The sequence below is a fragment of the Geotrypetes seraphini genome, chromosome 3 (genome assembly GCF_902459505.1).
Source record: "Geotrypetes seraphini chromosome 3, aGeoSer1.1, whole genome shotgun sequence".
Classification (NCBI taxonomy): Eukaryota; Metazoa; Chordata; class Amphibia; order Gymnophiona; family Dermophiidae; genus Geotrypetes; species Geotrypetes seraphini.
Window position 1 is genome coordinate 3,912,261 of NC_047086.1, and position 16,616 is coordinate 3,928,876.

At 48.9% G+C, this 16,616-nt stretch overlaps 1 protein-coding gene and 1 long non-coding RNA gene across 5 annotated transcripts in view; one reads left to right on the top strand and one right to left on the bottom strand.

Moving 5' to 3' along the window:
* LOC117358201 overlaps window positions 1–12,186 on the bottom strand; it is a 167,575-nt gene extending 155,389 nt beyond the window's left edge. The window contains exon 1 of the long non-coding RNA XR_004538961.1: window positions 11,923–12,186. This is a non-coding gene — a long non-coding RNA (uncharacterized LOC117358201). The remainder of the gene's footprint in view (window positions 1–11,922) is intronic.
* The window catches only part of REV3L (REV3 like, DNA directed polymerase zeta catalytic subunit), a 696,072-nt gene continuing 691,293 nt past the window's right edge, over window positions 11,838–16,616 (top strand). For 3 of the 4 annotated variants that reach the window (XM_033939819.1, XM_033939820.1, XM_033939822.1), the window contains exon 1: window positions 11,838–12,025. In XM_033939819.1, coding sequence (XP_033795710.1) covers window positions 11,887–12,025 — 139 coding nt within the window. In that variant the 5' untranslated portion in view covers window positions 11,838–11,886. The remainder of the gene's footprint in view (window positions 12,026–16,616) is intronic. The other variant, XM_033939821.1, reaches the window with a different exon arrangement.

The window sequence follows — 16,616 nt, forward strand, 5'->3', positions numbered from 1 at the left end:
AACGGGCTATAAGACTAGTAATATATATTCAAAGACCTAGTAATGGCCTACAAACTCTTTCATGACATGGTACAAGCCATATAGGCCTATAGACCTATATGGCAAACAGACTACTACCCTACACCCCGAAACGACCACTCTGCTCACAAGAAGACAAACGATTACACACACCCTCAGGACACACCCTCCACCTTGACACTGCCCAAAAAAATATCTTACACGCACTACCTAGGACACTTCTAGAACAAGCTACCTACCCACATAAGATCATTAGGTCTACTTCAGGACAGCAATAAAAATCCACCTCTTCCCTTAAGAATGCACCTACCCAATTCCCAAACCTTACGAACATGAGAACGTAAGAATTGCCGCTGTTGGGTCAAACCAGTGGTCCATCGTGTCCAGTAGCCCGCTAATGCGGCAGCCCTTGGTCAAAGACCAGCGCCCTAACTGAGACTAGCCCTACCTGCGTTCATTCTGGTTCAGCAGGAACTTGTCTAACTTTGTCTTGAATCCCTGGAGGGTGTTTTCCTCTATGACAGACTCCGGAAACATAGAAACATAGAAAAAAGCAGCAGAAAAGGGCTATAGCCCACCAAGTCTGCCCATTCCAGGTTCCTCCCCACTCTGAATTTACTCCCTTAAAGATCCCACGTGAGTATCCCATTTTTTCTTAAAATCCGTCACGCTGCTGGCCGTTATCACCTGGAGTGGGAGTCTGTTCCAATGATCCACCACTCTTTCGGTGAAGAAGTACTTCCTGGAGTCGCCATGAAACTTCCCTCCCCTGATTTTCAGCGGATGCCCTCTGGTGGTCGAGGATCCCATGAGCCAGAAGATATCAACTTCTGATTCGATGCGTCCCGTGATGTACTTATACGTTTCAATCATATCTCTCCATTCTCTTCTTTCCTCAAGTGAGTACAGCCGCAATTTCTTTAGTCTTTCTTCATACGTGAGATCCTTGAGCCCCATGACCATCCTGGTGGCCATTCTCGATCCTCAGCACGTCCTTTCGGTAGTGTGGTCTCCAAAACTGAACACAGTACTCTAAGTGAGGCCTCACCATAGCTCTGTACAACGGCATCATAACTTCAGGTCTCCTGCTGACGAAACTTCTGCGGATACACCCCATCATTTGTCTTGCCCTGGAGGAAGCCTTCTCCACTTGAATGGCAACTTTCATGTCCTCGCTAATGATCACTCCTAGATCGCGTTCCTCCGTGGTCCTAACCAAGGTCTCACCATTTAGTACATAAGTTCTACGTGGGTTTCTCTTGCCCAAGTGCATTATCTTACATTTTTTAGCATTGAAGCCCAGCTGCCAAGTATTTGACCATTGCTCCAGCAGCAGTAGGTCGTGTGTCATATTATCAGGTAATAAGCATCTGTCTACTATATTGCAAAGTTTAGCGTCGTCAGCGAACAGTGATACCCTTCCTCTAAGTCCTTGCGTCATATCTCTTATGAATAAGTTGAATAGAATCGGGCCCAGGACCGATCCCTGCGGCACTCCACTGATCACGTCCGATGCTTCGGATGGGGTACCGTTCACCACCACCTTCTGAAGTCTACCGCTCAGCCAATCCCCAACCCACGTAGTTAGAGTGTCTCCTAATCCTATCGATTTCAAGTTTCAAGTTTATTAGGATTTTATATACCGCCTATCAAGGTTATCTAAGCAGTTTTTACAATCAGGTACTCAAGCTTGTTCAGTAATCTTCGATGAGGGACGCTATCAAATGCTTTACTGAAGTCTAAATATACCACGTCCAGTGACTCTCCGGCGTCCAGTTGTCTAGTAACCCAGTCAAAAAAGCTAATCAGATTAGATTGGCAGGATTTACCCTGGGTGAACCCGTGTTGGTGTGGATCACGGAGTTTTTCTTCGTCTAGGATTGTGTCAATATGCTGTTTGATCAGTGTTTCCATGAGTTTACACACTATAGACGTGAGACTCACTGGTCTGTAGTTTGCTGTCTCTGTCCTGCAGCCCTTTTTGTGGAGTGGGATTACATTGGCGGTTTTCCAGTAGAGAGTTGCGCGGGGACAGAAATCCCACCCATCCCCACCTGTCCCCGCCAAAGTCCCACCCGTCCCCACCCGTCCCCGTGAGGACTCCCACCCGTCCCCACCCGTCCCCGCGAGGAATCCCTCCGTCCCCACCCGTCCCCGCGAGGAATCCCTCCATCCCCGCCCGTCCCCGCGAGGAATCCCCTACGTCCCCGCGAGGAATCCCCTACGTCCCCGCCCGTCCCTATAAACTACAGAAATAGTTATTTCATTTAATTATGCTACTGAATTAAAGGCTCTGGTAGAAACCCATTTAAAAATAAGCAAAAAGACTTTATTAATTTGGAAATATTAATTGGGAAGAATACATACTTTGTAAACGGGTTTCTACCAGAGCCTCTAATGTTTATAAATTTTTATCAACACAACTAATATACTACTTTATCCTTAAGCAAAAAAAAAAAAAAAGAATTTTTTTCCTACCTTTGTTGCCTGGTTTCTGCTTTCTTCATATTCTCATTCAATTCCTTCCATCCACTGCCTCTCTTCTCTCTGTGTCTCCATTTGCTCTGTTACTGTGCCTCTCCCTTTCTCCCCCCTCCCAAATTGGTCTGGCACCCATCTTTTTCCTTCCACTCCCCCCATAGTCTGGCACCTCTGTCTTCTTCCCTGCCAGGGTCTTCTCCCCATTCCCTCTTCCCCATTTCCTTCCAGTGTCCTTCTCCCCCACCATCTTCCCCATGTCCTGTCAGGCAGCATCCTTCTCCCCCCTCTGCCTTCCCCATGTCCTTTCAGCGTCCTTCTCCCCCCTCTGTCTTCCCCATGTCCTTTCAGCGGCCTTCTCCCCCCCTCTGTCTTCCCCATGTCCTTTCAGCGGCCTTCCCCCCTGTTTTCCCCATTTCCTTTCAGTGGCCTTCCCCACCCCTGTTTTCCCCATGTCCTTTCAGTGGCATTCTCCACCCCTTTGTCTTCCCCAGTGCTTTCAGGGTCCTTCACCCCCCTCTGTCTTCAACATGTGCTTTCAGCATCCTTCCCCCCCTCCTCCCGTTTACCTCATGTCCTTTCAGCGTCCTTCTCCACTCCTTTGTCTTCCCCAGTGCTTTCAGCGGCCTTCTCCCCCCCTTAAGCGTCTTTTCTTCTCCACTCCACCTTTCCTCCCTCCCTGCCCCTTACCTTTGTGGCGTTTCCGCACCCGACCGACAACAGAACAGGCCCGGTCGGACAAATCTCCCTGTCTTGTAGCCGCAAATCTAAATTACCTTCTTACAGCAGCTGGAGTATTGAAGCTGCTGTAAGAGGTAATTTAGATTCGCGGCTACAGGGCAGGGAGGTTTGTCGGCCGGGCCTGTTGTCGGTCGATCGGGGGACCTGACCGGCTGTGCACATTCTTCGGGGCGGACCGCCCCCTCCCCCCTCTTTCGTTCGCCATTGCCTTCTTCCTACCTGCCCTGCCGCTCACAGCCGACCGGAAGTCTTCCTGATGTCAGCGCTGACGTCGGAGGAAGGGAGGGCTTTGCTTAAGCCCTCCCTCCGACGTCAGCGCTGACATCGGGAAGACTTCCGTTCGGCTGTGTGCTGCGACAGTGCAGGTAAGGAGGAGGAGACTACCCTCGCGGCTCAAATGCAGTGTACTGCGATCCAACCCCGCAGGAACCCCGCGACCCTTGGAGGCGTCCCCACGGGATCCCCGCGACCCTAGGGGGCGTCCCCATGGGATCCCCGCGACCCTAGGGGGCGTCCCCACGGGATCCCCGTGACCCAAAGGGGGAACCCGCGGGATCCCCGCGGGTCCCGCGGGATTCCCATCATCCCCGTTCCCGTGCAGCTCTCTATTTTCCAGTCCAAGGGGACCCTTCCTGTGCTTAGGGAAAGATTGAAAAGAACAGATAATGGTTCTGCCAGGACTTCCCTTAACTCCCTGAGCATTCTGGGGTGTAGGTTATCCGGTCCCATGGCTTTGTTTACTTTGAGTCTTGATAGTTCGTTGTAGACACTACTGGGCGTAAATTCTAAATCTTGAAACGGGTCTTTCCGATTATCTCCCGTCTGAAGCTGTGGACCAGCTCCCGGCGCTTCGCGAGTGAACACTGAACAGAAGTATTGGTTTAGTAATTCTGCCTTCTCAGAGTCTGATTCAGCAAAGTTACCGTCCGATTGCTTCAAACGTACTATCCCATCTTTGTTTCTTTTCCTGTCCCTGATATAGCTGAAGAAAGATTTATCCCCTTTCATGATTTTCCGTGCTAGATCTTCCTCCATTCGGAGTTTGGCCTCTCTGACTGCTTTTTTGACAGCTTTGGATCTGTCTAGATAGTCCTCTTTAGCCCCTTCTCTGCCTAAGTGTTTGTAGGTGATAAATGCGTCTTTTTTCTGTTTAACTAGATCTGAAATTTCTTTACTGAACCATTGGGGTCTTTTGTTTCTCCTGCGTTTACTTACTGTCTTTATGTATCGGTCTGTTGCTTCATGTAGTATGGACTTCAGAGACGACCACATATCCTCCACATTGTCAGTTTGTGCTTGTTTATGTAGTTCCTGATGGACGAAATCTGCCATGCGGTTGAAGTCTGTGCCTCTAAATTTGAGAACCCTTGTTGCTGTGTTTGTTTTTGGGAATCCTTTCTTGAGGTTGAGCCATACCATATTATGGTCGCTGGAGGCCAGTATGTCTCCTACTGAGACTTCCGTGACACTATCTCCGTTGGTGAGGACTAGGTCTAGTAACGCCTGGTCCCTGGTGGGCTCCAATACCAATTGCTTGAGACATGCACCTTTTATGGAGTTTAATATTCTTTTGCTGCTACCCGTAGTCGCGGAGAGTGTGTTCCAATCTGCATCTGGCATGTTGAAGTTAGAGAATGACACGGTGACGGTTTACCCGCGGCCACCGCATTTAAGCCGCGGGTCACCGCCGAAAACGGGGAAGAAAACTAGCAGTCGCTGCGGTGACGGGGACAAGGCCATTCACCGACCGCGGAAACGGTGAACAGGTTTGTCCCCGCGGGCCAATGTACCCCCTTCTAGGAACCGCTATTTACCGCCCGACGCCCGATTCACCCCCCCCAGCAGGACCGCTCGCACCCCCACCCCGAACGACCGCTCGCACGCGCTCCCACCCGCACCCGCGATCGGAGCAAGAGGGAGCCCAAGCCCTCTTGCCCGGCCGACTCCCCGACGTCCGATACATCCCCCCCCCGGCAGGACCACTCGCACCCCCACCCCGAAGGACCGCCGACTTCCCGACAATATCGGGCCAGAAGGGAGCCCAAACCCTCCTGGCCACGGCGACCCCCTAACCCCACCCCGCACTACATTACGGGCAGGAGGGATCCCAGGCCTCCTGCCCTCGACGCAAACCCCCCTCCCCCCCAACGACCGCCCCCCCCAAGAACCTCCGACCGCCCCCCCAGCCGACCCGCGATCCCCCTGGTGACCCCCACGACACCCCCACCCCCCTTCCCCGTACCTTTGGTAGTTGGCCGGACAGACGGGAGCCAAACCCGCCTGTCCGGCAGGCAGCCAACGAAGGAATGAGGCCGGATTGGCCCATCCATCCTAAAGCTCCGCCTACTGGTGGGGCCTAAGGCGCGTGGGCCAATCAGAATAGGCCCTGGAGCCTTAGGTCCCACCTGGGGGCGCGGCCTGAGGCACATGGGCCCAACCCGACCATGTGCCTCAGGCCACGCCCCCAGGTGGGACCTAAGGCTCCAGGGCCTATTCTGATTGGCCCTCGCGCCTTAGGCCCCACCAGTAGGCGGAGCTTTAGGATGGATGGGCCAATCCGGCCTCATTCCTTCGTTGGCTGCCTGCCGGACAGGTGGGTTTGGCTCCCGTCTGTCCGGCCAACTACCAAAGGTACGGGGAAGGGGGGTGGGGGGGTCGTGGGGGTCGCCAGGGGGGTCGCGGGTCGGCTGGGGGGGGCGGTCGTTGGGGGGAGGGGGGTTTGCGTCGAGGGCAGGAGGGCCTGGGATCCCTCCTGCCCGTAATGTAGTGCGGGGTGGGGTTAGGGGGTCGCCGTGGCCAGGAGGATTTGGGCTCCCTCCTGGCCCGATATTGTTGGGGAGTCGGCGGTCCTTCGGGGGGAGGGATGTATCGGACGTCGGGGGGGGGCATCAGGCTTTCAGGATGGGGACAGACCTTCAAGGGGGGACAGTGCAGGGAAGTCAGGGAATTTATATTAATTAATTTTTTCTCTGCGTGTTTTGTTTTTGTATAGTTATTAACTAATATTTAACTAAGTTTTAAAGTTTTAAAGAATGTTTCCTTTATACGTAAATAAAGAAAAGTGAATGGGATTGCAGTGGCGGTGACGGGGCGGTGAATGGGGTGGCAGTGGCGGTGACGGGGCGGTGAAGAGGATGGTGAGACGGGGACGGGGCGGTGACGGGGATGGTGAGACGGGGACGGGGCGGTGACGGGGATGGTGAGACGGAGACGGGGCGGTGACGGGGACCAATTTTTTCACCGTGTCATTCTCTAGTTGAAGTCTCTTAGCATTACTGAGTCCCCGCACAGTGTGATATTCTCTATGTCCTCGATTAATTCCATGTCTTTGTCCTCCTGTTGCCTGGGAGGTCTATATATCACACCAAGGTATAGGCATTTTTCATTCCCTCTGGCCAGATTCACCCAGAGGGATTCCCCGGTGTATCTAACATCTGTGATTCTGGTGGTTTTGATGCTTTCCTTAGTGTATAGCGCTACCCCTCCTCCCAATTTACCCACTCGGTCGCAACGAAGTAGGTTGTACCCTGGTATAACCATATCCCACCCATGCGATTCCGTGAACCAGGTTTCGGATATCGCTATCACGTCAAGATCGGCGTTTGATATCTCAGTCTCTAATTCTAGAATCTTATTACCCAAGCTGTGTGCATTAATATACATAGCCCTCCATATCTGTGAAGAGTTTACTTTATTAGTTAGTGTGGCTCCTAAAAATTCAGTGATATTTCTCCCTGACTTGTCATGGGTATCATTGGTACTTACCTTAGACTTGGTAGTGTGAGTGCGACTTGCCTCCTCAGGGTGGTTTCTTACTGCTCTGGGATATAAGTATGTACCCTCCCCCGACTTACCTAGTTTAAAGCCCTGTGGAGTAGGTGGGCCAGTCGATGTCCGAATACGTTTCTACCTCTTCTGGTTAGGTGGAGTCCGTCTGGTCCTTGTAGTCCCTGGAGTGTCTCGCCGTGGTTTAGGAATCCAAAGTTCATTTCTATGCACTATCCTCGGAGCCATTCGTTAGTCCGTCGAATACGCTGGCTTGCTTGTCAACTCTCCTCGCTAGTCCTCAGGATTCCTCTTCGTTCCTCGGCCTGTCTCTGGCGCTTGCCGGCCAGCGTTGCCAATATCTGGGCCTGCTCCATAGCAAAGACCTAGAAAAGCATTTGCAACATCTCCCTCTCTCTCACTGTCTACCATCTCTCTCTCTCTCATTCCCTTCCTTGCTGCAAAGGGAGTGAGAAAAGAGAGAGAGAGAGAGAGAGGGATCCAGAGTGCCTTTCTCCCACCCCCTCTACTGCCACATCCAATATTTCTCCCTCTCTTATCCCCCGGACTGTGTGCAGCATCTTTTGCCCCTGCCCACAAGCCCCATGTCCAACATTTGTGCTTCTATCACCCCTCCAGCTCCATGCCACATCTCTTCCTCCATTCCCACCACCACCATTTCCAACATTCCACCCTCTTGCATCCATTTCCATCTGTCCCACTCTTTCCTCTCCACTACCACATCCAACATTTCTCCCTCTCATTTCTCTCTACCTCATTCCTCTCCCATCACCAATTCTCTCCCTCCCTATGCCCAACAATTCTCCTCTTTCTTCCTTTCCCCATGTACACCATCTATTTCCCACTCACTCACACCCATGCTTAACAATTCTCCCTTTCTATTCCCTCCCCCACCTCAGCATCTCTTTTCCCCATCCTTCTATCCTATGTCCCAAGTTCATGTCCCCTCCCTCCCTTCTGTGTCCCAAATTAGTGCTCCCTCCCTCCTTTCCAGCCTGTCCCAAGTTTGTGCCCCCTCTCTCACTTCTGTTTCCTAACATGTCCCCTCTCTCCATTCTGTGTTCCAAATCCATGCCCCCCTCTCTCATTTGTCCCAGGTTCACGCTCCCTTCCTTCCTTGTCTCAATGTGCCCCACCCTCCTGTGTCCCAACATGCACGTCTCCCTCCCTCCTGTGACCCAATGTGCCTGTCTTCCTCCCTCCCTTCTGTGTCTCAAGTTCATGCCCCCTCCCAAAAGTGTGTACCTATGTTCTGGCTGGCTGTAAAACATCCAAGCAGGTCTCCTCCTCCTTCTTTCCAGATGCACTTCTTTCTTCACAAAGCCACAGGCAGCAGCAGCAGAGTATGGCCAGAGGTCCTGGTGTGTTGGCTGCACGGCCTGCTATCAAAAGGCGTGCGGCACGCAGCTTAGAGGGAACATTTCTTTATACGTTTTCACTTTTTATCTAAACAACATTCTATCTCTACTATTACAATTACTATTATTTCTATAGCACTACCTGACAGCGCAGTACTGTACAAAAAAAGACAGTTCCTGCTCAAAAGAGCTTACAGTCTGAACAGACAAGACAGACAAACAGGATCTCCTTCTCTCATCCCCTAGCTTTCACATTTCTCATCCCCCATTCTCTTTTATCTGCTTCCCATTAGCACATTTCTACCCTTGTATACTCATTATTCTGCTCACTCATCTTCTTGACAATTCTCTCACATGGATCCACCATTTCTAGCATCTCCCCCTCCATGTTGCTTACTTCACCCTTGTAACCCAGCATATCTTTCCTCTCTTTTTCTTTTCCTACAACAAATCCCAACTTCTCTCTTTTCTGCCCTTCCACTCCCTCAAACCTAGTATGATACCTCTCCTGGACCCAAGTCCATATCCCCTCTGCCTTTCCCTAGCCATGTCTTCTCTTCCTTCTCTGCTTTCCATGAGTTGTCCATCTCTCCCTCCCCCTTCTGTCCCCCTCCCCCGAATCTCTTTTCCTTTCCCCATCTTGCCCTCTGCACCAAATCTATCTCTTCCTCTCCCCATTTTGTTTCCTCTACATCCATTTCTCCATTTTCCCCCTCTGCTTTCCCTCATGTTCATCTCACCCTCTCTTACTCCCTGTCCTTCTTCAAATCCATCTTTCATTGTCCCCCTTCTGCCATCTCTCCCTGTGCTCCTTCTACCCCCTCTGCCATCCCCATCCATCTCTCTCTGTCCTTAACACATCTGACATCTCTCCCTCCTGCTCTCCCTCCCTCATATCTCTCTCTCCTTCTGTCATTTAAGTCCAACATCTTGCCCTCCCCCCACCCCCAAGTCCTATATGCTCCCTCTCTAACTTCTACTCCTTCCCTGAATCTGAAATGTCTTGTAGTGGGGCCTTATTTCTAGGTGGAAGAGGAACCTTGATACCAACCAGCATGCCTGCTGTCGGCTCTCTCTGCTGTGCCCCTTTGCAGACATCTACTCCTCCACTTTTAATTCCTTGTAAACGTACAGTGTCTCCCTGCCACCGGCCCCAGCGTCTTTTTTCCACTGTGGCCTGCCCTCTCTGATAACTTCTTGTCTCCGCTAGGGCTGGCTGCAGTGGAGAGAACACGCCGGGGCCAGTGGCAGGGTGGTACAGCGTTTTTATAAGAAATAAAAGGTAGACATGCAGCGGGTGGTAGGGTGGAGGAATAGATTGCAGTGAAGGGGTGTGGCAAAGAGTACCGACCAGCAGACACGCTGTCCAGTAGCAAAATGGCGCTCCCAGCCTCGCAAGAAGTGTTTTCCCCCCCACAGGATCCCCATTGGCCCCGTTCTAGAACTACAGGCAATTTTGGGGGAGGACATGGCCCCTGTGGCCAGGGCAGGATTAACCAATAAGCCAAGTAGGCATGTGCCTAGAGCCCGAAATGGTCAGGGGGGCCCGATGAAGGAGAGCATCAACATTGTTTTTTCCAAACGGTGATGGGCCCCCTACAGTATTGATTGGCAATGCGGGCTCACCATCGACGGAAAGTAAGACAAGGAAGCAACGCGGGTTAGAAAGGCAACGGGAACTGTAATTGTGCAAGCGGTGCTGCTTGCCCAAAGCTTCCCTCTGACGCAGCTTTCTGTTTCTGCCTGGGCGCATGATGTGGTGGGGTGGGGCAGAGTGCCCTTGACAAATTAATCCTGCCCTGCCAGTGGCCTCCCCTCCATTCTGACACCTATGCTCAGGGGTGATATGATAGAGGTCTATAAAATACTGAGTGCAGTGGAAAGGGTAGATGTGAATCATTTGTACACTCTTTCCAAAAATACTAGGACTAGGGGGAATGTCATGAACATAAGAACATAAGAACATAAGAAATGCCATCACCGGATCAGACCTTCGGTCCATCAAGTCCGGCGATCCGCACACGCGGAGGCCCTGCCAGGTGTACACCTGTTGTAATTTATAGTCCACCATATCCTTACATGCCTCTCTTAAGGAGATATGCATCTAGTTTGCTCTTGAAGCCTAGGACGGTCGATTCCGCAATAATCTCATCTGGGAGGGCATTCCAGGTGTCAACCACTCTCTGAGTGAAGCAGAACTTCCTGACATTAGTCCTGAACCTGTCCCCCCTTAGCTTCATTACATGTCCTCTAGTCCGTGTCAAATTGGACAATGTAAATAATCTTCTCTGCTCTATTTTGTCGATTCCTTTCAGTATTTTGAAGGTCTCGATCATATCCCCACGCAATCTCCTTTTCTCAAGGGAGAATAATCCTAGTGTTATAAGTCTGTCCTCGTATTCCAGTTTTTCCATACCCTTCACCAGTTTTGTTGCTCGTCTCTGCACCCTCTCCAGCAGTTTTATATCCTTCTTTAGGTAGGGAGACCAATGTTGGACGCAGTATTCCAAGTGGGGTCTGACCATTGCCCTATAAAGCGGCATTATAACTTTCTCCGATCTACTCGAGATTCCTTTCTTTATCATGCCCAACATTCTATTTGCCTTCTTTGCCGCTGCCGCGCATTGTGCCGACGGCTTCAGGGTCCTATCTACTAAGTACCGTGTTTCCCTGAAAATAAGACCTACCCCCAAAATAAGCCGTAATCACTGGCAGCAGTGCTTCCCCCCCTACCCCTGACCCTTCCATCTCTCCGCCGCCAACCGCCAGACTGAAATACCTTGTAACAAATGGCAACGTGGCTGCTTTGGGCCTTCCCTCGCCGGGGGTTCCCTATGCCGTGTTGCTGATGACATCATCAATGACATGGCAACGGAAACCCCCCCCTGGCGAGAGAAGGCTCGAAGCAGCCACGTTGCCGTTTGTTACAAGGTATTTGGGTCCTGGCCGTGTCCCCTCTCAGCTTCAGAGGTCATGGCCTGAAGCTGAGAGGGGACACGGCCAGGACAAATGTCAGAAAGTGAACTCTCTCCCGGAAAAGGTGGTGGAGGAAACCACCATTCTAGGATTTAAGGGAAAATTGGGCGCACATCTTCTTGCAGGACACATTGAGGGATACGAAACCCTGCCCTGGGGGGTTTTCCAGATATCCCTAATGAATATGCATGAGAGAGATTTGCATAGAATGGAAGTGACAGGGCTATCTGGAAAACCCGACTGGCTGGGGGAACCACTGGACTAGATGGACAGGCATTGCTGGAGGGAAGAAGCTGCCCGTGTGGGGGGCAACTGCTACGTTGCGTCTCTCTCTCTCTCTCTTTGTGTCTGTCATGGCTTCGTTCGCTCCCCTGCGTCCGTTTTCCCCGCGCGCGCGCCGCTCCCCTCCCCTCCCCTCCCCCTCCCCTGGGCGGCCTAATGGCAGCGCTCGTGACGTCGGCATCATGGCAACAGCGGGCGCGCGGGCGAGCGCGGGAGCGGCTGAGCCAGAGTCGAGGCGAAGGCGGACATGTTCTCGGTGCGGATCGTGACGGCGGATTATTACCTGGCCGCCCCGCTGCCGCCCCTCGATGTCTGCCGCTCGTCCTTCCGCGACGCCGAGGTCAAGAGGGTGCCCGTGGTGCGCATCTTCGGCTCCACTCCGGCAGGTAAGGCGCGCGCGCGCCACTGACTGACTGAGCACGTGCGCTCGCCGGCGCGCAAAGGTCGCCTCAGCCTTGTGTGGCGCTGTCAGTGTCCCGCGGCGGCTTCAGGCTGGCGTTGGGAGAGCGGTTGCTGGAGCGCTTGGCAGGGCCGTCGACCGACCGCAATCCCCGCCCCCTCTCCGGAGGAACGGAGCTGCTGCTGTCGCACGCGTTGCCTCCGTCGCAGGCGCATTTCTTTCCTGCACTTCACCCAAGCTCACGGTGGCCAATCCAAGTCCCTAGCACCTGGCAAGATTCCGGAACCCCAAAAAGTATAACATTCCATGCGGAATCCCCAAAGAGTAGCAACATTCCGACCAGAATCTCAAAGAACAGCAAGATTCCGGAATCCCCAGAGAATAACAAGATTCTAGAATCTCATAGAGTAGCAACATTCCGTACAGAATCTCAAAGAACAGCAAGATTCCGGAATCCCCAGAGAATAACAAGATTCTAGAATCCCAAAGAGTAGCAACATTCCGACCAGAATCTCAAAGAACAGCAAGATTCCGGAATCCCCAGAGAATAACAAGATTCTAGAATCTCATAGAGTAGCAACATTCCGTACAGAATCTCAAAGAACAGCAAGATTCCGGAATCCCCAGAGAGTAGCAAGATTCCGGAATCCCCAGAGAATAACAAGATTCTAGAATCTCATAGAGTAGCAACATTCCGTACAGAATCTCAAAGAACAGCAAGATTCCGGAATCCCCAGAGAGTAGCAAGATTCTAGAATCTCAAAGAGTAGCAACATTCCGTACAGAATCTCAATAATAATAATAATAATAACTTTATTTTTCTATACCGCCATAGTCAGGTGACTTCTAGGCGGTTCACACTGTAGGAAGGCTGGACATTCAGCGAATAACAAGGTCACAATACAATAAGTCAACATACAATACAAGACAAAACAAAACAATACAATACAATGAGTGTATACAACACCGTACAATATAATACAACGAGTCTAAATATAATACAATACAATAAGTCTAAAGACAACACCATACATAAGTCTAATACAGTATCGTACAATGAGTCTAAATATAATACAATAGTGAAGAGGGGAAAGTTACAGATTGGGGTTCAATGGGTAATGAGTAACTGAGTATTTCTTTAGAACTTCCATTTGAATTGGAGTACTATGGATAGCGAATATCTGAGTACATGAGGGGCATCTTGAGAACAAGATTCCGGAATCCCCAGAGAGTAGCAAGATTCTAGAATCTCAAAGAGTAGCAACATTCCGTACAGAATCTCAAAGAACAAGATTCCGGAATACCCACAGAGTAGCAAGATTCTAGAATCTCAAAGAGTAGCAGCATTCCGTACAGAATCGAAAAGAACAGCAAGATTCCAGAATCCCCAGAGAATAACAAGATTCTAGAATCCCAAAGAGTAGCAACATTCCGTACAGAATCGAAAAGAACAGCAAGATTCCAGAATCCCCAGAGAATAACAAGATTCTAGAATCCCAAAGAGTAGCAACATTCCGTACAGAATCGAAAAGAACAGCAAGATTCCGCAATCCCCAGAGAATAACAAGATTCTAGAATCCCAAAGAGTAGCAACATTCCGTACAGAATCGAAAAGAACAGCAAGATTCCGCAATCCCCAGAGAATAACAAGATTCTAGAATCCCAAAGAGTAGCAACATTCCGACCAGAATCTCAAAGAACAGCAAGATTCCGGAATCCCCAGAGAATAACAAGATTCTAGAATCTCATAGAGTAGCAACATTCCGTACAGAATCTCAAAGAACAGCAAGATTCCGGAATCCCCAGAGAGTAGCAAGATTCCGGAATCCCCAGAGAATAACAAGATTCTAGAATCTCATAGAGTAGCAACATTCCGTACAGAATCTCAAAGAACAGCAAGATTCCGGAATCCCCAGAGAGTAGCAAGATTCTAGAATCTCAAAGAGTAGCAACATTCCGTACAGAATCTCAATAATAATAATAATAATAACTTTATTTTTCTATACCGCCATAGTCAGGTGACTTCTAGGCGGTTCACACTGTAAGAAGGCTGGACATTCAGCGAATAACAAGGTCACAATACAATAAGTCAACATACAATACAAGACAAAACAAAACAATACAATACAATGAGTGTATACAACACCGTACAATATAATACAACGAGTCTAAATATAATACAATACAATAAGTCTAAAGACAACACCATACATAAGTCTAATACAGTATCGTACAATGAGTCTAAATATAATACAATAGTGAAGAGGGGAAAGTTACAGATTGGGGTTCAATGGGTAATGAGTAACTGAGTATTTCTTTAGAACTTCCATTTGAATTGGAGTACTATGGATAGCGAATATCTGAGTACATGAGGGGCATCTTGAGAACAAGATTCCGGAATCCCCAGAGAGTAGCAAGATTCTAGAATCTCAAAGAGTAGCAACATTCCGTACAGAATCTCAAAGAACAAGATTCCGGAATACCCACAGAGTAGCAAGATTCTAGAATCTCAAAGAGTAGCAGCATTCCGTACAGAATCGAAAAGAACAGCAAGATTCCAGAATCCCCAGAGAATAACAAGATTCTAGAATCCCAAAGAGTAGCAACATTCCGTACAGAATCGAAAAGAACAGCAAGATTCCAGAATCCCCAGAGAATAACAAGATTCTAGAATCCCAAAGAGTAGCAACATTCCGTACAGAATCGAAAAGAACAGCAAGATTCCGCAATCCCCAGAGAATAACAAGATTCTAGAATCCCAAAGAGTAGCAACATTCCGTACAGAATCGAAAAGAACAGCAAGATTCCGCAATCCCCAGAGAATAACAAGATTCTAGAATCCCAAAGAGTAGCAACATTCCGACCAGAATCTCAAAGAACAGCAAGATTCCGGAATCCCCAGAGAATAACAAGATTCTAGAATCTCATAGAGTAGCAACATTCCGTACAGAATCTCAAAGAACAGCAAGATTCCGGAATCCCCAGAGAGTAGCAAGATTCCGGAATCCCCAGAGAATAACAAGATTCTAGAATCTCATAGAGTAGCAACATTCCGTACAGAATCTCAAAGAACAGCAAGATTCCGGAATCCCCAGAGAGTAGCAAGATTCTAGAATCTCAAAGAGTAGCAACATTCCGTACAGAATCTCAATAATAATAATAATAATAACTTTATTTTTCTATACCGCCATAGTCAGGTGACTTCTAGGCGGTTCACACTGTAAGAAGGCTGGACATTCAGCGAATAACAAGGTCACAATACAATAAGTCAACATACAATACAAGACAAAACAAAACAATACAATACAATGAGTGTATACAACACCGTACAATATAATACAACGAGTCTAAATATAATACAATACAATAAGTCTAAAGACAACACCATACATAAGTCTAATACAGTATCGTACAATGAGTCTAAATATAATACAATAGTGAAGAGGGGAAAGTTACAGATTGGGGTTCAATGGGTAATGAGTAACTGAGTATTTCTTTAGAACTTCCATTTGAATTGGAGTACTATAGATAGCGAATATCTGAGTACATGAGGGGCATCTTGAGAACAAGATTCCGGAATCCCCAGAGAGTAGCAAGATTCTAGAATCTCAAAGAGTAGCAACATTCCGTACAGAATCTCAAAGAACAAGATTCCGGAATACCCACAGAGTAGCAAGATTCTAGAATCTCAAAGAGTAGCAGCATTCCGTACAGAATCGAAAAGAACAGCAAGATTCCAGAATCCCCAGAGAATAACAAGATTCTAGAATCCCAAAGAGTAGCAACATTCCGTACAGAATCGAAAAGAACAGCAAGATTCCAGAATCCCCAGAGAATAACAAGATTCTAGAATCCCAAAGAGTAGCAACATTCCGTACAGAATCGAAAAGAACAGCAAGATTCCGCAATCCCCAGAGAATAACAAGATTCTAGAATCTCATAGAGTAGCAACATTCCGTACAGAATCTCAAAGAACAAGATTCCGGAATACCCACAGAGTAGCAAGATTCTAGAATCTCAAAGAGTAGCAACATTCCGTACAGAATCGAAAAGAACAGCAAGATTCCAGAATCCCCAGAGAATAACAAGATTCTAGAATCTCAAAGAGTAGCAACATTCCGTACAGAATCGAAAAGAACAGCAAGATTCCGGAATCCCCAGAGAGTAGCAAGATTCTAGAATCCCAAAGAGTAGCAACATTCCGTACAGAATCTCAAAGAACAGCAAGATTCCGGAATCCCCAGAGAGTAGCAAGATTCTAGAATCTCAAAGAGTAGCAACATTCCGTACAGAATCTCAAAGAACAAGATTCCGGAATACCCACAGAGTAGCAAGATTCTAGAATCTCAAAGAGTAGCAACATTCCGTACAGAATCGAAAAGAACAGCAAGATTCCAGAATCCCCAGAGAATAACAAGATTCTAGAATCCCAAAGAGTAGCAACATTCCATACAGAATCGAAAAGAACAGCAAGATTCCAGAATCCCCAGAGAATAACAAGATTCTAGAATCCCAAAGAGTAGCAACATTCCGTACAGAATCGAAAAGAACAGCAAGATTCCGCAATCCCCAGAGAA